General features: G+C 46.5%; 1 protein-coding gene across 4 annotated transcripts in view; it reads right to left on the bottom strand.

Annotated features, from left to right (window-relative positions):
• Window positions 1-1,348: 1,348 nt before the first annotated feature.
• Window positions 1,349-24,342, bottom strand: part of LOC148821044 (serine/threonine-protein phosphatase 2A 55 kDa regulatory subunit B beta isoform) — a 104,971-nt gene continuing 81,977 nt past the window's right edge. For 3 of the 4 annotated variants that reach the window (XM_088932618.1, XM_088932619.1, XM_088932620.1), the window contains 8 exons: window positions 19,770-19,867; window positions 18,458-18,623; window positions 17,914-18,026; window positions 11,204-11,381; window positions 8,506-8,670; window positions 5,674-5,843; window positions 4,458-4,549; window positions 1,349-3,508 (listed from right to left, as the gene is read on the bottom strand). In XM_088932618.1, coding sequence (XP_088788744.1) covers window positions 3,229-3,508; window positions 4,458-4,549; window positions 5,674-5,843; window positions 8,506-8,670; window positions 11,204-11,381; window positions 17,914-18,026; window positions 18,458-18,623; window positions 19,770-19,867 — 1,262 coding nt within the window. In that variant the 3' untranslated portion in view covers window positions 1,349-3,228. Of the gene's footprint in view, window positions 3,509-4,457; window positions 4,550-5,673; window positions 5,844-8,505; window positions 8,671-11,203; window positions 11,382-17,913; window positions 18,027-18,457; window positions 18,624-19,769; window positions 19,868-22,350; window positions 22,771-24,342 lie in introns of those variants that run through there. The other variant, XM_088932621.1, reaches the window with a different exon arrangement.

Here is a 24,342-nt window from a genome sequence, read left to right as displayed (position 1 = left end):
CTAGCTAGCTAATTTGTCTGCTCAAGTGCCTGGTGTTTTAATTTCATGAGACCTGTGTCATGGAACTGATCACTTGTCCCAGTGGTCAAACTGAAATTGTTCAGTGCATTTAGAGATCCATCTTTTTTTTTTGTTGCTCTCCATCTCTCTGATTCAGTAACAGGAAAGCGAAGTCAAAGCGACCTGCGGTAGCCGCAGATTCCTGGAGATCCCGGGGCTGGGGGGTGGAATTTGTTGTTTTTTTGTGGATGGGGAAGCCATTTTAAAAACCAAGTTTTAAAAACCAAGAAACAACAGATCAGGACCAACTAAGGACACAATCAGAAGGAGAAAATAGCCTGGACAGGGGTGAGCGCGAGATCAGAGAGATCACTTTTGTGGCCATATACTGTACAATTTCTTGCATTAGGAATCTGTCTTTTCACATACCCCACCTTGCTCTCCATGAGCCAGACAGGGAGAGAAGCTTGGGGACAGAACACAGGGTCAGCCATTTATAGAGCACCCCATGAGCAATTGGGGTAAAGGGCCTTACTCAGGGGCCCAACAGATAGGATTCCTCTGCCAGCCGTGGGATACGAACTGGCAACCTCCCAGCCACAGGCACAGATCCTTAGCCACAGAGCCACTACACCACACATTGCTGCCTGGTGTTTCTGCAAGGGGACTAACCTCCCCATTGCCTGAGGCTTCACTGAGGCAGCAGCCAGCTGGGGTGCTGTCTTTCGCCTTTCCCCCATACCTCGCTGGTCGAGACATCTGAGCCTGCTGTGGACAAGAAACGCCACAAACCGCGGCTGCAGCCAGGATTCCAATTTAAGATGTATCGAATGCGGAGAAATATATTGTTAAATAAGCTGTCCTTGAGTGCCTAATGCAAAAGAAGGGTTTCATCCTTGCACTGGGTCATGAGGGCTCAGGACTGTCTAGAATCAGTGTTAAATTTGCTCAGATCCCAGTGTTTCTCCTTTGATATAAGAAATGATATTATGATGGTGCTTCCTTATGAGTCTTAGCTCTTTTGGAACCAGCAACACATGAGTAAATACCCCTGCAACCCTAGGGCCAACCCCCTGGTCTCTGGTGCAAGTGTCCACAGAGAAGCTCGGATCTACTTTTTCCGTGCCCAAGGCGCAGGTCTGATTTTTCCAGCCTTTTTTTTTCTCTCGTCTGCGTGTGTCTGTAGGAACCGAGCAGGCGGGGCAGTTGCGCTTTGCTACGGGTAAATTGCGAGTTTGTTCTCGTTAAGTGCTGGTGTGTATGTGTGTGTGAGTGCAAGAAGCGTGAAGTGGCTATAGCAGCCCTCACCGGAAAGAAAAAGATAAAGAAGAGACATCCACAGCGATTATTAGTTACAACTCACATCATTTTTTTTTCTTTTTTGTTTTTTTTACTTCAAGGAATCTAGTAAGCATAAAGACTGCATGACAATTAAATACATTTAAATACATTCGGAGCTATAAAACTTTGTTTTGCTAGGAAGTTTACAACCTTGGTTGTTTAGAAGACGTCTGTTTTTTTTTTAAGGAATTGTACCTAAAATTCCCTGATATCATAGACCCTCTGTCACGGGTTAGGCTACATTGCGAGATCATCTTCTTCCGAGCCTCCCCCCCCCGCTCCTCCCCGCACACCCCCAGCCGAGCCTCGCCGCCCCCCCTTTACGGACAAGCTGGGAGCCGGCGAGGTGAGGGGGCAGCAGCCGCCTAAAACAACTGTGACAGCACATGTAGGACATTAGCAGCGAACGACAACACAGGTTAACTCGCCCGACCCCTCACCAAAACAAAAACAAAAAACAAAACATCAACAAATTAAACAGGAGGACATGGAAAAGAAAACAAAATAAGCACAAAGAAAAAAAAAATTCCACAGAAACCGAAATCATGAGTGCGTGCAGAATTAACGCGACGAGCGATACAAAACACACGTCAATCGAAGCTGATTCTGGAGGTGCAGTAAGTGTCCTGTATTTGTAACGTAGCATTGAGCAACTTGTAACATTTTGGCTCCAGCTGATTATTAGTTTGCCTTTTATTAGACATCGCAGTGAAACGACTGCTGGGCTCCTCTATCTTACCCACACTGCGTAAAATAGTGAAATGGAAATTTGATGATGCAAAAGCGCGCAGCATTAACAACAGAAATTGTGGCGACCACAGAAATGCAAGCCGTATGAGCGGGATACCACCCAACAGGTCGGCTCCTGCGCCGAAATTAGAACCTCTTTCGCTTGAATCACAACCCCTCGCCTACGGGGTTTTGGGGCATCTCTGAGCTGCAGGGGCTCCAGAATCAGTAGAAGAGCGGAGCGCCCAGGAGACGCACGCAAACCCGGGAACTCCGCCTTGGACAGACTCCCACCCCCACCCCCTCGTCCTGGGCCTCAGCACAATGACACCGTCAGCAGCCCTGCGGTTCCGAAGCAGAACGAGAGTTTACGAAAGCCTTCGTCAACCAGCGTGAATGGAAACAGCAGAAAAAGGCACCACAGCTTCTTGTTTTCAGAACAAAGCAAGGGGGGTGGTGAGGGTGGGAGGGTTTTTTTTGGGGGGGGAGAAACCCTGTCCATTCAAATTTTGTTGGCCTTCCCCCGTGTCCACTTGTGAGTGTCAAAGCGGGAGCCGGGAGAAGTGAGGGGAGGGGGCGGGAGACATGGCGGATCTCTGAACTTCTTAGGCTTCTGACAGCGTTGGCTCCCCCCCCTCAGTACTGAAAACATCATTGAGCAGCAGGCCGCCCCAAAAAAACGCTTCGCTTTATTAATCATCTTTATTTATTTTTTTTTTAGTTTAGAAAAAAATAGCAAACTGCTACATTTTGTTTTCATTTTTCCAGTCATACAATCCGGCCCTCGCCAGGCGAGTGAACGAAGAGAGTGCACCCCAAGGTCAGAAGACGAATAAATAAAATAAATAATGGAGTTACAAAGTGAAGGGACGGTTGTGCCGGTTGCCTCCAATTCACACTGGCGACCAATCAGCACCTCTTGTCACAGCAGAGCTAGGCCAGTTTCTCCGCTTTTTTTTAATTTTCAAACATTCGCTCCCCTTCAGAAGGACTCCTCCGCCTCATTGCTGCCGATTCAGGCAGGATCGCAGCGTTGGGTGTAAGGAGGAGAGCTTGCTTAAGAACACAGGGGAAAAGGTGGGGGGGGGGGGTGTCGTTTCATTTTTTTTCCAGGTTGCCAGCTGATGCAGTTCCCTGCGCGGCCATCTTGGATGAGCGCTAGTTGATCTTGTCCTGGAATATGTAGAGGTTGTTGGTGGCGGCGACCGCGATGATGTTCTCGGCAGGGTGCCAGGCGGTGTGCAGGATCTTCTTGCTAAAGTCCAGGCTGTCCACGCTGATCTCGTCCTTGCGCCGCTTGCCGCCCACGCACACCTTGCGCGGCTTCAGCACGGCGCGCGGCTTGCTGTTCTCCCGGGACGCCTCCAGGGTCACGTCCCGCTTGGTGTTGCGGTCAAACATCCGGAAGAAGTTGTTGTAGGAGCCCGTCATGATCACACTGCGAGATTAAAAAAAAAACGAGACATTAGACAATACGGATGTGTCGTGCTGGGTGGTGGTGGTGGGGGGTATACCATGATCTAAAACAACTTGATTATTTGTCATTTATCTAGATCTAGAAATACATTAATATTAGGAAAACAAACTTACTGCATCACGAGCAAGTACATTACCCCATGAACATAAAATCGTTAGAGGTGAAATGGGAAACTATGGGTTTGGAGAGGTCTTTGATCCTCACAGCCCTGACACATTCCCTGAAAAGTCATGATCATACTGATCTCTCCGTCTGTGTTCTCACAGAGGGGTTTCGGAACTCCTTTTGCAGAGAGACATCCGAAATCAAAATGATCCTGACATGAGGATCACACCTTCCCCCTTCTCTCAACTACAGACTTGTTTCCTTCTAATCCTCTCTTCACCTCTCTCGGCTTCACACCACCTGAGTGTCCACTCTGCTTCTCTCCTGCTCCTGCCTCCTCTCAACTCCTATCTTTTGCTCTCTCCTGCTTTATCAACTGCCGGTTTTTCTCTCTCCCTCACACCCGAAGAAGGCCCCACAGCTGAAACGTTGCGTCTCTTTTCTTTTCAGCATGGAATAACCCTTTACTTGTTCCTTTGCAGCCTACGCATGCTGACACAGCTACCTTCTTGGACTGGAAAATAAATGGGTGGATAATATTTGATATTGTTGTTCAAATATTAATATTTTTCTTTTCAAATCTGTCTCATTTGCATTCCAAACCTTTAAAGAACCTGCTAAGCAGTCGAATTGCTTATTACAAAAAGCCTTACTATCTACCAGGATTTTACTAACCTATCAGCAAGATGCTGATATACAGAGATAAAAGAGCGAGATTCTGTGACTGTAATTCATGACTCTTTGGTTTGTTTATTGCTCAAAATGTGTCCGCTGCAGACAGTTCAGTAACAAACGGACGACTAACCTGTCAGACCCATTCCAGACACATTCAAACTTGTCGAAGATGCAGTCATTCTCGTACAGCGAGCACAGCTTGCTTCTCAGGTAATCATGGACCTGGGCACCAGCAGAGAGAGAGAGGAAAGTGTGAGACAGCATGGCACTTTCGAGGTGATGAAGTGGTGGGTGGCACTGCTGTCTCATAGCTCCAGTTTTCCGGGTTTGGGGTGCCTGTCTACATAGAGTTTGCATGTTCTGTATTCGTGTGGGTTTTTTCCCCTAAACCTCACAAAGACCCATTGATGTGAAAAGCATTTACTGTAGTTGGTCAGATCCAGAGACAGTCTGAGGGGACTCCCCACAGTATAGATGTGACCCCTGTGCAACACGGGTGTCTTTTCACCCTCTTGCCTCCAGTTGGGGAGGGTGGAGACAGATAGTGACACCAGCTTCTTCCACAAACCCATTACTCTACAAAACCCATTTTCAGTAGTTTTGAGACCACAAAAGCCTAAAAAAAAGGCTGTTTTGTGAGAATTTGAATAAACAGGAGTGTAAACAGGAGTACTGTTTAAAATCAGAAATACTGGACTTTCCCTGCAATAATGGGGAAATGCACAAATAATGAAACAAGTTAAAAATAAATATTACATAGGTTTAACTTCTGGAATATGACTCCCTATAAGTGGTAGGTCAATGTCTTGCAATGTGTGTTTATTTTTTGTATGCTTTAGCAAATTATTATACATTATACATGACATAAAGAGTTTCTATACTTACGATAAAAATGGCACACAAATTTCAATGACTGTGTTGACTGTAATTGTTAAAAAAAGATCCAGAAAGCACATATATAGTATATATCTTATTCTTATATATTGTATTAATGTGTTCAAATCATTCATTCGGCAATAATGACACCCCTTCCCCCGTTTGTCTGTTAAACTGTATCTTTAGACACCGGCAGTGCTCTTCATGGCCAGCAGGGGTCTCTATCAAATTCTCAGAGTGGCTCAAACTGTCTGGAGGACGGTTAAGGGGTCTGTGTGCTAGGGTTCTTTATCACACTGGCGACAAACCCAGCATTTAAGTGGGTATATGGAGGGGGGAATTAGTGGTCACAGAGCTGCAGATGGCTCTCAGAGCACAGGTTTCGCTCAGTAATGACTCTGTTCTGTACGCCTCACGTGAGGGGGGCTTTCCCGTCTGCCGCAGGGAGAGAGGGAGAGGGGCGCAGTCACCTGGTAGGTCTCCAGAGGTTTGCTCTCCATGTTGAGGTCCCACACCTTCGCTGTGAGGTAGTCCCGCGTCATCAGGTACCGCCCGCTGTGGCTGAACTTGACGTCCGAAATGGAGGAGATGATTTCGGAGAAAAACGACCTATTATTGGGGTCCTCTGGCTCCTCGAAGACTGCGAGCGACACGGGAGAGAAGACGGAACCATTATCAAGACAAGCCGCTCACTGGAGGAGACCCACGGCAGCATGGGTGAATGCGCGGCTGCGAGAAGGCTCCATGGCCGAAACGTTGTGTTCTCTTTCTTCTGTTTTTCAGCATGGAATAAACCTATTACTTGTTCCTTTGCATTAATATGGATATGCGCACTTCCAACTTTCAGCACGGTGCTTTCTGTAACAACAAAAAGAACCTCTGAGAGGTGGCAGAGAGGAAGTAGAATGGGGGGAATATTTTTCCTGCTGCACGAGTTTAAATCCATCGTGCTTTACACACAGCGTAAGAGCCATTATGCAGCATTAACTTTGCACCCTCCCTCCATACAATGATACTCCCTGCAGCATCACAGGAAGTGTCTATAAAATGAGTGGATGTGTGTGTCACAGATAAAGTGGCACTGGCGGATCTGTGCCAGTTCTGCTAACCCTTCATCTAGTCCTAAACATTCCTCCCTCTCATGACTGCCCCCCGGCCCCAGAGACAGGAGGGACCACAGAATTTCCACTACTCTCTCCCCTCGAAGGAATGTGTACAAAATGTGAACGTTTCATAGTCTTCAACGGAGCAGAAATGCTGTTTGGAGTACTGGCATCTCTGCAAGCAAACACACATCTGACAGCTCTGCTAATAATGTCAAATAACAACATCACACAGTTCAGTGTGGCCCATAGTGACAGAATCTGAAAATTCTAGGAGCTTAATCTTAGCTGAACATGCAACTTTGTCATCGTGTGTTATGGACAGGTGTTTCTAAGCAATGAAACATCAAGTACTGTATATTCTAAAATTATGTAGCATAGCTGTATCTGCTGTAATGGAGAACAAATAAACATATAAATTGCATCGCCCTTCAATGCTGTTAAAATAAATATTGTATCTTTTCTCTAAATTAGTTATCTCAAAAATCCTTGCCTTGTTTTGTATGATATTTACCCATTTTATGAGTACCACAGCTTCATTCCGGGGCTGCTAATGTGTTTGAAATTCAATTGAAATGCTAATGTCGGTTTCTACGGTCTACAAAGGGAGCACAGAGCAAACAGTTCCCTGAATCAATGTCAATAAATCACAGTAAAGCCCATTAAAAATGTTTCTAAGAATCTCCAGAATCAAACCATTTTTTGGTTTGCCGTTTTACTACCTGAAATTTTTCGGCTCATTGCTGCATAAAATCTGATCACAGAAAAAAAGGGAAAAAAAACTTATTAACTCCAGAACCCCATAGGCACTAGGATTTGGAAATTGGTAATCTGTTAAACTAAAGTATGCTGGGTTATTTTCTGTTATATCTGGGGCTCTTTAACATTTGAAGAGGAGGTGAGATATACTGACAGCTTTAATCAAAAGCAGTAAAAAGCAGTCTTTCATCTCCACAACCCACCCTCTCCTCCTCCCCCCAGCCACCCAGGGAGTGATGCATTTCGAGTCTCATTTTTTATTACTGGGTGATTTAGGGAAAGCACACCCTTTTCCATGGTGGCCGTGAGCTCATTAGCCACCTCAGGAGACTTGTTGGGGAGTGAGGCCAGCAAGCCAGAACATGTTTGAGCAATTGACCCCTAGCATCTAGGCAGTGTCTTGCCATTTTGTTAATGGAATCCATTAAAATGCACAGGAACCACTGAACCAGCATGCGCTGGGTCACTGGGTCACCACTCACTGCATTGTACTGCTTCTTACTGAGCAGGTCACGCTGTAGCACTGCAGTGTCACTGGAGATAAAGGCAATTTTCTTCTAAAAACAGTACTAAACAGAGTGCATAATAGGTAATGCACTGGCCTGCTGCAGTTCAGCTGTGCACCAAGTACTGTATTATACTTAGTATGCAGTATTGTACTTAGTATTCATACATTTGTCCGTAGGAAAGTGTCACAGGCTGCTGGAATACTTGACGTTTTCCTGGGTCAAGATGCTGTTAGTTAAACAGCACAGGTAGGAACTGTGTGGAAGTACATTTAAAATGGAGAACAGGAGGCAGCCCTTTACACAAAGAGTGGCAAGAGTGTTACCCAGCCTTGTTGTTGATGCTGATACCCTGGCTCCTTCCAAGAGACAGCTGGGTGAGATCCTCCAGTTAGGACAGAGGCACTACTTTACACAAAAGGTAGTGGTAGAATGGAACGAGCTACTCAGCTGGGTGGTTGAAGCCGATTCCCTGGCTTCCTTTAAGAAGGGTGTAGATGAGATCTTTCAGATCAATTAACGACTAAGGGCCAGAAGAGCCTGTCATGTGTAATAGTCCTTAAGCGAGATGGACAGGAAGCCTCCCTTTCTCTTAATGGCTGAATGAAATAATAAAGAGTAAAAATGACAATAAAATTAATATTGTAATGCTCTGGGGGTGGGCAGATTCAACGGGGTTTCCTCACTCCAGCCTCGGGGCTGTCTGTGACAATGTCAAGATGACTGCTACTGTTCTTGTTGTGGAGGAGGATAAGAAAAGGCATTTTCAGTACACTGCTTTCCCAAAACATGTCTCGGTGTGGGACTATTTTCCCAGCGCAGTTCCGACTCTCCAGTGGGTCCTTGTGTGTGCAGCAGGAGACTGCACAGCCCTGCCCTGACGGGAGTGTGAGTTTGTGTGTTCGGGTGCAGGGGTGAGGGGACGGGGACTCACACTTGGAGTGCTTGTCACAGAGCGCCGAGGCCCTCATGTCGCACAGGCGCACGGTGCCCTTGCTGCTGCTGTAGACGAAGGTGTTGCACTGATTGGGGTGAAACTCGGCTGCTGTGATCACCTCCGTCAGCTCCTCCATGTTGGCCGGCTTGATGTCCACAATGTCTGCGAGTATCTGGCTCAGGAAACACAGGCTGCTGGGAAATACACTTCAAAACACAGTTGCTGTACAGCAGGGCCTTCCCTCACAACAGTCACCGTACAGCAGGACCTTCCCTCACAACAGTCACCGTACAGCAGGACCTTCCCTCACCACAGTCACCGTACAGCAGGGCCTTCCCTCACCACTGTCACGGCACAGTAGGGCCTTCCCTCACCACTGCCACGGCACAGCAGGACCTTGGCTAACCACAGTCACCATACAGCAGGGCCTTCCCTCACCACTGCCACGGCACAGCAGGGCCTTCCCTCACCACAGTTACCGTACAGCAGGGCCTTCCCTCACCACAGTCACCGTACAGCAGGGCCTTCCCTCACCACAGTCACCGTACAGCAGGGCCTTCCCTCACCACAGTCACCGTACAGCAGGGCCTTCCCTCATCACTGTCACGGCACAGCAGGGCCTTCCCTCACCACAGTCACCGTACAGCAGGGCCTTCCCTCACCACAGTCACCGTACAATGGGCCTTCTCTCACCACAGTCACCATACAGCAGGGCCTTCCCTCACCACAGTCACCATACAGCAGGGCCTTCCCTCACCACAGTCACGGCACAGCAGGGCTTTCCTCACCACAGTCACGGCACAGCAGGGCCTTCCCTCACCACAGTCACTGTACGGCAGGGCCTTCCCTCACCATAGTCACTGTACAGCAGGGCCTTCGCTCACCACAGTCACCGTACAGCAGGGCCTTCCCTCACCACAGTCACCGTACAATGGGCCTTCTCTCACCACAGTCACCATACAGCAGGGCCTTCCCTCACCACAGTCACAGCACAGCAGGGCTTTCCTCACCACAGTCACGGCACAGCAGGGCCTTCCCTCACCAGTCACGGCACAGCAGGGCCTTCCCTCACCACAGTCACTGTACGGCAGGGCCTTCCCTCACCATAGTCACTGTACAGCAGGGCCTTCGCTCACCCGTCACCCTACAGCAGGGCCTTCGCTCACCACAGTCACCGTACAGCAGGGCCTTTGCTCACCACAGTCATGGCACAGCATGAATTCAAACTTGGCAGATAGATTCATGTCAGATCATATTTCTCTAGTCATGAAGTATTAATAATAGTTCTCCATTGCACAGTCATTCGTTATTCATCTGAGATTGTGACTTTTCTTTATATTGCATGTTCCATGTGTTCTACATCGTATACAGGAAGATGAAAGTGAATGTCACAGAGGTAGCAATGAAGACGTCACCTTGGATGCCTGATGCATTGTGTAAATGAGACTTCCAACAGCCTTGGGCACAGCTAGTCTATGGTCTTTGTAAGACCATAATCAGCCCTAATCATGTCATATTATACTGGATAATTAAGCTACAGTGTGTCTCAGTTGCTTCTGTTGAGAGCAGAATAATCTAAGGACTGGATAACATAGCAAGCCGAGAAAAGATCAGGAAACCATTGCTAGCCGGAATTGAGCAGCATAAAGTCTCTCAGAAAATGGCAGCACCTTTTAAAAAAGACTATCTTTCAGCAGCTAAACAGCATCCAGAGAATTGCCACTGAAATTGTATCTTTCTGCCATGGGCTTTTTACAGCAGTTGATTCAACCTGATGCTCAATATGGATGCCTTTAGCATTTAAACCTCAGGCATCATTGATAAACAGTTTACCTAATTTACAAGAACCTGCAAAGTGGAAATCAATGGCGATCGGTGGTGTAGATGTGTGTGTGGCTAAGAGAGACGGGGAGAGGACTGCTGGTGCAATATCCCGTGTCCACAGTGAAAGCACTGCACACTTTCACTTTGTTGGTGTTTACATACTTATAAAAGTGGGATTTAAATAAAATGTTGTTTTAAATTGTATTCTAAATGATGCATTACTAATGAGTTGTACAGCGTTAGTCATCACATTATAGAAAATATATCACTGTCACAAGTGGAAACTACAGGACTGAGTTTAGGGGAGTGCTTTAAAAACATGGAACAGCAGACACTTCTTTATATGAAGGGTTGCTGGAGTGTTGAACAAGCGGTCCATCTGCATGTAACCCTGATGCTTTTCAAGAAACAGCTAGGCTAGATTGTTGAATCAATTAACTAAGGCAACCCAATGAGCTAGTTAAGCCTACTGTCTCTCCCTTACATCACTCCACAACCTGGAGCCCATTTCTTGAATCCTACTGCAACTGTGTTACAGAAAGGGTAGCATATAAAAGAATTGTTGCTCCAAACCTTTACGACTCTATTTTCAATGTTTAAGAACTGGGTACATAGATTAATAGATTATAACCTCTTCTTTTTTAATCAGGCACCACGGCACGACTCTGATCCATGTGGTCAGATTGGAATGAATGGTGCATTGACTTCAAAGTGAGATATCTTTCCAGTCTGCCCATCGGCATCAGTAGGAATCAAGAGGAATCAAGCATGTTTCTCTCGGGGGGGGGGTCGAGCAAAACAGAGGCCTGAGCTGCCCTTCATAGCCTCTCCATCATGCTCTGGCCCTGAGTGTGGCCACCGAGGAGGATACTGAAGCTGCGGTTGGTGATCTCCAGGTTCCAGAGGTTGATCCTCAAGTCGTCGGCGGACATGTAGGTCTCGTAGTCGCTGTTGACGGATATGGAGTTGATGTGATACGTGTGGGCGTTGGAGAACACCCTCCGGGGCGTGGCCTCCACCATGAGGTCCATGGGCTGCAGAACGGGCACCTGAGAGCCGGAGAGACAGAGAGGGGAGGGAGGCAGCTGTGGATCACGGAACTTTTTACTTATCCTATCGCAACGGTACTGACCCCTTCCTTCACCCAGAAGATTCTCCCAGTGCTTTCGATACAGGAGGGGAAACTCTTCAGCCTCTACAGTAGGCTAGCACACGCCTGGGTGACGTTCTGCACTCTAGTCTGTGCTGGCTGCCCTGCTGAACAGCAGATTATGTGAAGAAATAAGGAAATGACCTTGCAGGCTCAATTAAAGGTGGAATTTAAAGAGGCTAGATTTCAAGCCTGGAGGTGGCATTCTTATGAACAATGCAATGTGATTTTTAATAACCACAGCCCGTCCGCAACTTGCTTTAATTCCCCATCTGAAGCATGGAAAAGTATTAGAAACTAATACTGTATGGTATGCCCTCAAACATCTTGGCAAGTGGAAGATCTAATAAACTCAATCATCTAGGATGCAAGGTGACGATATTTATACAACACCACACTGAGTGCGTTATAAGAGCTGCTGATGAACTCGGCAATCTCAGAGAAATCTGCAGAAGACAGACTACCACACCTTATATGACTCAATTTTTGCTTTTTTCCCCCCCAAAATCCAATATTAATCCACTTGGATTAATGGGACTAAATGCTACTAAATAACCTTACAATGCAAATCTCCGTCCAAATCTCTATTTTCACACGGACAACATTGGGAGGGGGTAGGAATTTCTGACAGCACCTTAGTCCCCTCAGTGCACTCTATCCTGCTTTGCATTTTTGTTTAGTTGCAGCTTGTACCTCAAACGTTCCTCTCGATTAAAGATGAAATGACACCTCTTTAAAATCAGCAGGACACCACGGCCGATATGATTAGTTCATTATCGCTTAACATATGGGACACGTATTTGCAAGAACATGACACATTTAAATTAGTTTTAGGATTGGGGAAAGAGAGAAGAGAACGTAAAAAGCTTTTAAGGTTTTAAAATGTCTAATTAGATTTTTAATACATGCTAAGAGGGAGAAAGATTGTCTTCCCAGATCATGGCAAGAGCAATTTGCGTTGTCAGGAGTGGTTTATTTCAACAGCTTTGTTTAAATTTGTTCAGCTGAAATGAGGGGTTTAAAACTCTAAATGGTACGGCTTTAAAGAGTGCGACAGAGGGAAGAAATGTCAATTCACTCAAAGATTTGCGCAGTATTCTGAAAGGCAGAGGAATCCTACTCCTGCATAGCCACACAAAATTCATATTACTAATGCAAGAATTTCTGCTACTGCATTGACATTTTAAGTAATAAGTTAGTTTTTTACATTCTATATTAATAAAAAAAAAACAAAATTGCCACCGGGCTATTTCAGTGCCCTGCTGAGCCGAGATTCTCCTTTGTGTGTGTGTGTGCGCAAGACACCTTGAATGACATCTGCTTTGAACATACTGTATGATGCACTCCGGGCAGAGAGCTCATATTTCTCACAATACATAACCTGCCGCTGCTTCTGTCAAGAACCTCTCTGCTGTTCCAGTTCCTCTGGCAGGTGAAACACAAGTGTGCTTTTCCTTGGCCTCATGTGAGCAAACAGCGTACCTGTGGAAAATCTCAATTTCTATTCCCACCTCACCCTCATCCCTCCTCTCTGGAAGATGGGCAGCAACAGAGAGCAGACAGAGCCCAGATGCCAATCAGCCTGTTACTGACAGGGGTGTGTGGGATTCCTGGGTCACAGACACTACCACACACACACACACACACACACACACACACACACACACACACACACACACACACACACAGGCTCAGCTTCCTCAGACATCAGCAAGACCCCTCCAAGAACAAGCTCTGCTTAACGTGATCCTAGCAGGGTTTTCTTGGAAAACAAAATTCCAAAGCCATGTCTTAAGAAGTACATTGTTATACACTGTCACTGGGAGCCAGAAGTCTCACCTGAGGTTCAGCGACGCTATCATGGACTAATAAATATCTGCATGTCCTCTAACACAGGAGGAAAACACCTGCCTCTGTCAAAGCACTTATAACAGAGACTAATTTGTTGTGTTAGATTAACTGATGATTTCTATAGGTTTGCCATTTATCGCAGTCTCCTGTGTGTTAATCCGCCAGTATGTCTTCTGCATCCAGCCGACCCCAGACCCCATACAGCAGCAAGCAGAGGAGGAGACAGCATATCAGAGACCGACCCTTCAACAGCACTGTCCCGGCCCTGGGACATCTGTACCTAGGGAAGCGTGAAGCAAATTTGACATCGGAGCAGAACTGCCCCCGATCTCGCGCATTCCTCTGGTGAGCCTCCAGTTCTCCAGGAACATGGAACAATGGAACAACGATGCATTTTGCTTCCCCTCTCCCCTCCTCTGCCCGTCACAAAATAACACACCACCAGGCTGCAGAAAAAAAAGGAGCAGGCAGATAGAGGGTTAACAGGCTCGCTGCAGAACCAGATGCATTCTTATTGCCCCCTGCCAACTTCACAAGCCCTGACAATCCCCCCCCCCCCCCCCATCTCTGCCTGCACTGTTTGATAAATGCCCCTCACGTTTGCTTCCACACATATATTTCACGCTCTGAATGGGATTTTCTGCCGGTCTCAGACATGCGTCGTGGTTCTTGAGCTATAATCCCTGGGCCTTTAATGATCTGCTGCCCGTGTGGAAGGGGGGTAGCGCACACAGCACAGCAGAGAGGAATAACTCATTAAAGCCATGATCGCTGAAAAGCGCTCCGTGCTGTAATAAATACACGGGGACACACCAGTGGAGCGCCTTCTTTTAATGGTGTTCATGGTAGTCACCTCAGTGTACAGTCCTATCACTCACTGGCCCCGCTGGGTGACAGCCGCTGGCTAGCTGTCTGATGGGAAAAGCGGACCATCTGTCAGCGACTCGGCTCCGCAGCGTAAATGTGATTATTATATATGAATTTAATAGAATAGTGACTCTTCTTCGCCACGTTAACAAGATCACGCGCTGTACAGCCATGGCAGCCTCCGGTTTAGAGGAAGGCCAGCTAACCTCTAGTGCGCCTCGTGGAGAAGGAGGAGCAGCGGCCTGGGATTCGAGGTCCCCCTCCGCGTAGACTCCGCAGCAGAGGGGCTGCGTCCTCTTCACTCCCACCGCTGTGGGAGGGGGTCAGATTGAAGCCCTTTGAATCTGGCCTTGCATTCCTAACTGAGTGGACCTGGAGTCTCTTTGGATTCTTGCCCACAGCCTGAACACAGTACATAACTATAGAAGACTTCCTGCACTCCTGCCCAGAGGATGAACACTGACAGTGCATCACTATAGACGATTTCCTGTACTCCTGCCCAGAGCATGAACACTGACAGTACATCACTATATAAGACTTCCTGCACTCTTGCTGACGGTATGGGCACTGACACTGCATCTCTACAGAAGATTTTCTGAAAGCACCATCACTCTCTCTCCATGTCTGAATGGCACCTGACTGCATTCAGCAGTACAACTGTGTTGATCTAACTATATTTTAAATGTTTCACAACATCCACCCGTTTACAGTAACCACTTTATCCCAAGAGGGTTGCAGTGAGCCATAGGGCACAAGGCAGAGCTACACCCTGGATGGGACATCGGTCCATGAGAAAGCATGAACACACATATTTAACTAACCTGAACAGCGTGTCTCCAGAGAGCCTACAGGTAGAGGAGACAGGTCTGATCCATCCTGTGACATCCTAACCACAGCAACACCCCCTGAACACACTGCCTCTCCTACACACTAAAGATTATACGCCCTCTTCACAACTTACAAATTTACAAGTCAGATTTATGTCAAGTCACTAACTTACCCAGATGAAGTTGTCATTGTATGCCCTTCTGCTGGGATATTTTCTTAATTCTATGTTGGCAGATGATGGCACGTGTAAATATAATCAGAATTTTCCTGATTATAAGATAGGGACCTATTACTCTGGATTGAAAATCCTTTCATAGCTGACTGTTAACAAATGGGATGGAGTGAGGTACTGTATGGTCTGGAGAACACAGTTCACGTGCATCACGTGTTCTGATGCAAATCAGATTAGCAATGTGTATTATTTCAGAACTGTATCCTCAGGCATCAGAAAATGCGCCTGTTAAGAATCTCAGAACAGTTTTTGACAGCTCATTTAGACAAAATGGCCTTCTTGGTCTACATCAAAATTCATCATCCCTGCAGTTTTATTTATATTGATTTCTAAGCATGCATTATGTAAGGGTCATTCTTGGCCCAGTGTAAAAAAATGCAAGTAAAAAAAAATGATGCAGCCTGCTGTGACTCAGTTCGATATATTGACAGCAGCTTTAGCACTTTTTGTTAAACAAATACAAGCCATGGCAAAGGATCCAGCCATTATTAACAGGGAAAGAATCACAAGAAAGCAGAGCATGCCCCCTTTTCCTACAGACGGAACTCACAGGTTGTTTTCTTCCCAGGAAATAAATCAAGTGAGGATGCAAATTGAAAAAAAAAATCCCAACAAAACAAACATTCTCTCCACTCCAGCTGAGCACAGTAGCAATGCGTCTTGGCACGCAGTAGTGCTGCCGTTGGCACGTCGCAGCACACACACGCCTGTTCAGATCTGATGTGTGTGTGTGCTGGATTGCTGGATTGCGTGTGGTTTTGGCAAGCTGCCTCCACACATGAAAAAAAAGGACCTATAGCCCTGAAAGAAAGAGCCTCCAGTGGTGCTTTGAAGAGACCTGGATCTCTTCCATTTACCAAAACCTCAAAACACTCCATGGGCAGGGGTCTGTCCTTCATAACCACATGCAAAACCCAAGGTCACATCTGCTCTAGGGGAGCTAAACAACTAATAGCTGTCAGGCAGAAGCAGAAGCACAGAGTTCTCATCGTGACACAGCTCTTCTGAACCCTGATCATTTCCTGGAGAGCTCAGAGTTAGAAACCTGGGGGGGGGGGGTTAGTCACAGGGACACCCTGTGAGATCAAGCCAGCTGTGAACACTGCACCGAATCCTCTAGCGACTCCCCTCCAGCTGCTTACTTATTCTGGCAGTGTTCAGCCAGAAATAAAAAAAACGGCTTTTTCATCTCCCACAAACCACAAAACGCACACTCTTTCCAGAGGCAGAGAAAATAATAAAGAGTCCATGCGCTTATGCAGTTACAGGCAGGTCAGGGACCAGAAAGTCACAGTGTATAACGAAATGACACAAAAAGGGAAACTGTTCTCCATAAGAACAGTGCAAATGTGGAGGGTTCAGGACCGTCAGAGCATAAACTTTCCCCTGTGATTTAAAGCGGAAGGCTTTTCCAAGAAGAATTAAGGGAATAGAGTTGGGTTTGGAACCATATGTTCGACTGAGTGCATGTTTCACATGTAGCCACCAAATACAGTACAGAGTCTCGTTATAAGTATATGTCTGTTGCATTCTCAACATTCAGTTCAGCTACGGGTATGTATATTTAATGTACCTACAACTCATAGAGTATATACAGTACATAGCATTACCAGTTCCTTTCGAATTGCAGTCATGTCCAAACCAACAAAGTCATCTGTGTGTCTGTGTCTCATGGAGAGCAAGCTGGGGTATGCGAAAAGACAAATTCCTAATGCAAGAAATTGTAAAGGGTTTAGAAAGTGATGTTATTTGCTGCTTTAGGGTTGATTTGTTTCCAAATGCTATTCATTCATTTAAAATTACTGATCAGGCCTTGATCCACAGGTTGGATCAGTGACCCTTGGTGGTAAGAACCCAACTTTAACGTTTGGGCACATTGATTAATACTCTAAGTCATGTGGAACAGTGCTGTCTACAAGAAGAACATTTTCTAAGGTTAGATTTTGCTCATTCACAATATTGTTTCAATTCTGAAACAGTATCGTCCACAAACCACCTACAGTACAGTGCTGACTTTTGCTGCCTTGAGACACAAGACTAGGGAATTTTTACATTGAATTCCTCTATTCATCAACAACGTAGGTGTGAAACAAAGTATAGCAGAGGGAGACTTATAACAGGGTACACCCGAATACTTATTTCTTTTACTTTAAATCCTCTCTACCATTTGTGCAGAGTATTTGCTTTTACAGTCCCGAGACTCTTCTCCATCTAACAGGCAAGGGACTTTCATGGGGAAGGGGGCTCTGTCCTACCTTGGGAACAATCAGACCCCAGGCTGTCCGATTCACGGACAGATGGCCCTCCCTTGCCTGTCTGGGGAACTAGCTGCAGATGTTTCACATGCTCTTTATCACACTGACAGAAGTGCAGATCGGAGTGCCGTAGCCTGTCTGCACGTGTCACCTTTCAGACACACACACACACACACACACACACACACACACACACACACACACACAAGGGTCCCCATGCCTTTCAGCTCCCAGCTGCAAGACCACACTGGCTTAGTCTGAGGGCCACTCTAGCAAACGGGCTTGCCATTCACTTTTCCCACTTACATATTTACACGGGAGCACTGGGAAACAGGCGTCTGAATACTTAATACTCTGAATACCTGCACCACCGGCAGGACTGGACTGGACCTCCTTACCCGCAGCATCGTGATAGTGGAAGGATCTCGAATTCTGCCATCTTCATCCTTCAGATTGTAGCCTTCCGGTCTCTTGTCTCGCTCGCTGATCTTCCAGAGCTTCACTGTTTTATCTGCAAGGTGGGGGGGGGGGGGTGACAAACAGAATCTCAGAGTGCAGCACGGACAGGGCAGTAATGGAAAGGCAGAGGTGGGTGTGCTGGGTGCAGAACCACACCAGTGGTTCACAACAGGGCACTAAAATCTGGTGAGCGCTGGTGAACTGTCCAAGACACACTTTTGTAGAAAGCTCTGGAAAATCTGCACAAGGCCATCTGCAGAATTCCCCAAGTTCCCATCTTACAACACAAGTGAAGAGCAGACAAAGAGAGCAACCCAGCAAGCCACCAAGGAAACGCGTAGCGATTTCGAAAATCACCGGATCTAGTTTATTCACACGAGACGTCTACAACAGGGGACAGGCTGTCTGTCCTGGTGCTGGTCAGGCCCGCTGGTCTGACAGCAGAGCAAACTGCAGATCTCCCCTACTCCACCCCAAGCGTACCGTTCGTAGAGAGAAGGAAGTAGGCAGCATTCTGCTGGGGCAGCCATCGAATCTTGTTGATCTTCTCCTCAATCTCCAGGCTCTTCAGGTAGTCGAACTCAGGCTCGTGGCTCTGGAAAGTGCTGTAAACATTGTATTCCCCTCGGCGGTGGGGCTGGTTCTTGCTCTGCAACACAGATCGAGGAACCAGGTGAGGCTCGGGTGCAGCGTAATGTCTCAAACGAAAGGAAACAGGAAAAAAAATCAATCAATAAAGGGGGTCACAAAGGTAGAGGGCTTGCGCTAGCACAGAGAGGCGAAGCTGGAATTCAGACCGTCTGAAACACAACAGCAACACAAAAGCCTGCAATTGGGAACGAAGAAAGAGGAGAGGAACCGGGGAACGGTGGCAAGAGAAAGAAAGGAGAAGAAATGAAAAGGAAATGTCAGATCAAGAGAAATGTCTGAAAGGCTGCAGTGCTATGAACAGGTCATTGACTGGGTTAAATTGTTAACTTCAGTAGCAGACTGAAAACTAGACAGCCCATTTAAAGTCTCTCTAACGAGCCCACCCCCAAAAGGCTGGGATGAAGTCGCACCTCGGGACACCCATAAATCCATGGGGAGGGGTGAGGGGGAGAACAAAGCATAAAAAAAAAAGAGGTAAACGTGTTAGCGGTGAAGGCTTCTTAACTCTCTGCGGGTGACAGCCATGTGTTGTCGAGAGGAGAGTGGCAGCGATGGGGAGGGGGATAAACTGACAGTCACATCAGAGAATTAAAAAAAACAACAGGGTTTGCAGACTGTGGCTCATGTAAGCAAAATGTGCAGCTCCAAATATCTCTAGATATTAAATGTTGGATCTGAAGGGTACAAGTAAGCAGTTAGTTTAATCTGTTAAAGAAATCAAAGAAAGGCACAACTGTTCCCATGTCTCTCGTTGGTTATGGCCATAGCGTGTTTGCACATAATATAATAGAATATACGACACTGCCCAGGCCCTGGGGATCAGTACAGTAGTTAGTATTGCTGTCTCTCAGAGCTGGAGCCCTACTGGAAAATCGGCCCTAGTGTGAGTGTGTGCTTGTCTGTCTATGGCTGTATGTCCCCTGTGACAGACTGGTTTCCCATCCAGGGAGTATCCTGCCTTGTACCTGATGCTTGCCGAATAGGTTCCGGCTCAACTGCGATCCTGTACTGGATAAAGGAGTTAGAAAATGAACGGATGAAGGTGACGCTGCCAGGAAACCCATTGTTGCCAGAATGACTTGGAGAGGAGACGTCCCCGCTATATAAGCCGTGAGAGGAGATGAATTCTCGGAATCGTTCTTACCTCCTGCTCTCTCTGAAACACCACCACTCGCCCTCCCTTGTCCCCCGTAGCCAAGAGCTCCCCCGTGTGGTTGAACTCAACAGTGGAGATTATGTCAGCTGGAAAAGACAAGAAACAGGAGACTGCTGGGTAGCAGCGCGTGCAGAAACTGAGAGCAGAAGAAGTGAGGGAGCGGGTTCAGCGCGGCTGGCTGGTCTTCTCCGCACGAAGCCACATTCCTGCTGCGGCTTTTATCATTCTCCAATAAAACGGCAGTCGCTCAATACCTGGGACAAGAGGCAATTTTAACCCATCGATTTATTTATTTTTCACGGACTCGGGTAAAGAAAAAAACACGAAGTGACTGCAATAAAAGAGGCGAGGATGGGAAAAAAAAGGCAGGAAGGGGAAGGAGTGAGAGGAAAATAAAATGGTGACATAACCAGTTTAGCTACCTGGACGCCATGGCTTTCCTGACAAATTGTAAGTACGGCCAATTTTCAACTCTAATGATACCTCTTCCCTGCAAAGAAGAAGCTTTCTTCAATTGAAAAAGCCCATCTGCTGCAGGAAAGACGAGTGTACATTTGAGCAATTATGCGTGACATTGTGCGTCTGGCTTCACTTAATAGCGGAGCTGGGAGACAAGACAGCACAGCAGAGTTCCTCACAATAACCTGCTGCTTTCTCAACTACTGAGCGTTTCCTGGCTGCCCGCATTTCTCTCCCTGTTGCATTGATATGTAAATCCCCCTTTTTACATTTTTGCTCGACTCTAATTTCAGCAATTTCGGTTTTACAGTGCGGTAATTGCAGAGCACTGGGACCCCCGGGAGAATGGGATGGGATAACATTAACGCTGCTGTGTCTGTCCCCCTGAATCACCTGCCAAGGAGAAGCCCCACTCTCTGCAATATCCCAATACCTTCAGCTGAACAATAGAAAAGAAAAAGGGCACGCTGTCGCATTCCTCTGTTTGTTAACCTTCCGGAATTGGAGTTACACTGCAATATTATTTACGACAGCAGCAAGTATGCAATGCATGCCAACCCTGCACCTGGTTCTGGTTACAATACATTATATGGAGATACAAGAAAACCAGCATCAATGGCAGTTTGAATAGAAGACAAGAAACACAAATGTAAGAAAGGGAATGAAGAAAGCAGGAGTCCCATCTTCCTCCTCCGGTTACTGCTAGCATATTGATCCAAGGATTTTATCGAGGACGTTGGTGAAAAATCCCAATAAGTCAGCTTTCACAAAGCAGAAATGCTTCACTATTTCAGTCCTAAGGAAAGGCTGCCTTCACAATAAGGAAAGATGGTGCCTTACAAAGTGTGGGTTCGTAGCATGCCCGACCTGTATCTTCTGACTGCTGTGGTGTTTTATTAAACAGCAGCATGAATATGCACAGCACTGGCAACCCAGATCTCTCACAAACAGGTTAAAAGGGTCTTAGTGTCTGGAACTGCTATATCTTTTCCCCACTGCATGCTTCTAATCCCACCGAAGCATGTAGCGAAACTAGGACAAATTCAGATGTTTAATTAATGTTGCCCTACAGAAATGAACTCAAGAGATCTGCTGCCTGATGGAATGAACACAAGAGATCTGCTGCCTGATGGAATGCACTGACGAAGACCTCAGCTCCCGTCAACACCAGCTTGCATATCAATGACCTGCCGCCCGCTTAGAAACCTTTTATCTAAAACAGGCTGCTCTTCCAGGAACAGTGCTTTGCTCTTAAACAGGCTCATCACAGAAGTCTTAAGACTCTTCAGAGAGACACAAAGACAGGCCTTTATCTTCTTCGTAAAATGTTGTAGCTCCACAGCTCCTTCTCCCAGACCTGTCTCAGATCAGTCACGTTCGGCTTTCAGAATCGGGCAACTCTGAAATGTATCTACACAGATATGTAATGATCTGCTTCCAAAGATAAACGGAGCAGCTTCAAAGAAATGAATAGGTGAAATAGATCATATATATAAAATATATCACATGGAAGGCTGGAAGACACATGTGAACATGAGAAAGCTCTTAAGGAGGTCTAATTTTTCATGTGACTTACACAAAAGAATATATTTTTAATTAAGTCTTGTCCATTATGAGGAGCAACATCAATATCCTGTGTCTAGGACGGTGTTAACTCAGGCGACCTCTGCCTTTCCGACTTCCCTTCTGAGCATATAGGAGCCTCAGGGACAATGTGGCGGCCCCCTGACAGTTCGGACCAAATGGAGCCAAACTTTCCACAAACCTGCCGTTTCAAGAGCACCCCCTTCACCCCACGCATCACCCAGAGAGATTCACTGATGCACGCGGCTTAAAGTCATCCCTGCACTTGATCATCCTTGAACATCTAAACGCATTAATGTGCATTAAAGCAATTCAAATAACCTTCCACCAGGTATTAGCAGAGAAATGTCCACGCTTGTAAATTACATTTATATATCCTAGCGCAGGCAGAGCCATTTACAAAGTCCTGTTTATTTGAATAGTAGCCCTCAGCATCGCCTTTAATTTCAGAGACAGCAACCATTAAAGATGCCTCTTCAAAAAGCCGAACACACGACGTGCAGAGCAGGCGTTTGTAGATGCCTACCTTTCAAACATTTTCCTTTGTCTTCTTCGAAGAGATGCATCTGTTTTATGTGGCTTTATGAGATGTTACTGCCATTTAACCTTTTCCCCAGCAGAGACAAACGCACTCTAAGCACTGGTGCTCTTTCGCAGTCTGTGCGTGGCTCCGTATACCTACTCTGCATTTGCCAAACGTCGCCCGCGCGAAAGAAACGCAGCAAAGCCGTGTGCTGACATCAAAGCGCCTCAGATTCCTCACATTTAAACGAGCGACGAGCGACGCTTGTTTCAGATACTGACAAACAAACATACAAACAAAAAGGGAATATTAAATAATCCCCCCACCCTTGCACCCACCCACCCACCCACCAGAGAAACCCTCCAGTGAGTGAATCGGGAGGGAGGTGGAAAAATCCTCCATCGCTGTTTTCCAATACACACACCCCCCCCCCCCTCCTCCTCGAGGAGCTTAATGCTCGCAGTGTGGAGATTTTAAGAAAAGGGTTTCCGTGGCAACCATTCCTTTCTTGCAGCGAGCAGCGAGCAGCTCTGGTGAAGATTTTGTTCTGACAGTTTGTACAGGAAATGGATTCAGGGCTTTTCGAAGAGACTGACAGTTATTAGACTGAGCAGTTATTTAGCAGCAGGTCTGAGGTACAGCGTAGGCTACCATGCCAGCCATTGTAACACCCCAGGGACCCTTGACCCCCTCTTTCCAGGAACGCTCTCCACAAAGACACCCCTGGGTTCATACCTAGCCTTGCACGTCGAATTTTCAGTTACATTCGCACTTTTTCTTCAATAATCAAATACAGACCCCCTCCGCTCCCCTCCCCCAACCCCTCAGGGCTGCTGGGTTCTGATTCTTGGGCTTGCAGCTCTAGGTACGAGGTGTGTGTGTGTGTGTGTGGGGGGGGGGGGGGGGGGGCATAGACAGTTGTGATGTTGTGATAATTTGATTCCCCACACTTTGGCACAGCACAGGTGCGAACAGTTTCTTCCTTTGTCAGAGAACACCAAAATGACAGATTGTTATACAAAAAAAAAATAAAGAAAGTCAGATATCTGTGCAAACAAGCACAGTTTGGCATAGTGCTAAGCTATCAATGGCACAACTTGGCAAACCCTCTTCCCGAGGAATGAAAGGGGCCCTTTGTATCGGTTCTAATGGCTATCTCTTCAGCCTGTCACGAGACGCTGATCCTCAGCTTTCGCACAATGTGATCAGTTAAAGCCTCGTTTTATCAAGGCTTAATCGGGGGGGAGACCTCTGGGCCTAGTTTCTCTGTTCTATATTAATGGGTTTCAGTGTGTTGGCCATCTAACGAGGACAGGCTCAAAATGCTGAGCTTGGAGGGGAAACAAAGAAAATGAGTTACCAAAAAATACCGGCTGCATTTCAGTCCCGGAGCCCAGAGATATCGTACCTGGGGCAGGGAGAGATACTGTGTACAGCTTAGGCTGCTTGTCGTCATATTATTTTTGGAAAAGCATTAGTTAGTCTGAATTTTCGAATGATATTCAAAGCAGCAAATAAGTTGAACTAATTAGGCCCCCAGAGTATCTGTGTGCAACTTCAGCATTTCCTTGTCTTTAGCTGTGGTATAATTGGAAAGTTCATCAACAAGGAAACTAGGTTTTGTCCATTTAAAAAAAAAGAAATCTTTGTGTGAAGATGAGATCACAGACACTGTGCCTTCATGGATTGTGGCGGGGTTCCATTATAGAAGGGTGTATTTGATGTCTCATATTATTGAACACGCTTATCTTTTTGTCTCTGAAGCCTTGGCCACAATTACTGTACATTCAGAGGACTCAAGTGGAAACCACATTAGAAGTTCATTTAAAACTGAGAAACAGGAGGCACTTCTTTAACCAAAGGGTTGTGGGAGTGAGTAACACGCTTCCCAGCCATGTTGTTGAAGCCGATACCCTGGCTTCTTACAAGAAACAAATAGTGAGATCACTTTGTTTACAGAAAGGGCTGTGGGAACCCTTGATTGTTGAAGCCAAA

This window comes from Atractosteus spatula, chromosome 14, assembly GCF_055471065.1.
Source record: "Atractosteus spatula isolate fAtrSpa1 chromosome 14, fAtrSpa1.hap1, whole genome shotgun sequence".
In the NCBI taxonomy this organism is placed as follows: domain Eukaryota; kingdom Metazoa; phylum Chordata; class Actinopteri; order Semionotiformes; family Lepisosteidae; genus Atractosteus; species Atractosteus spatula.
This window is presented reverse-complemented; position numbering and strand designations above follow the sequence as displayed.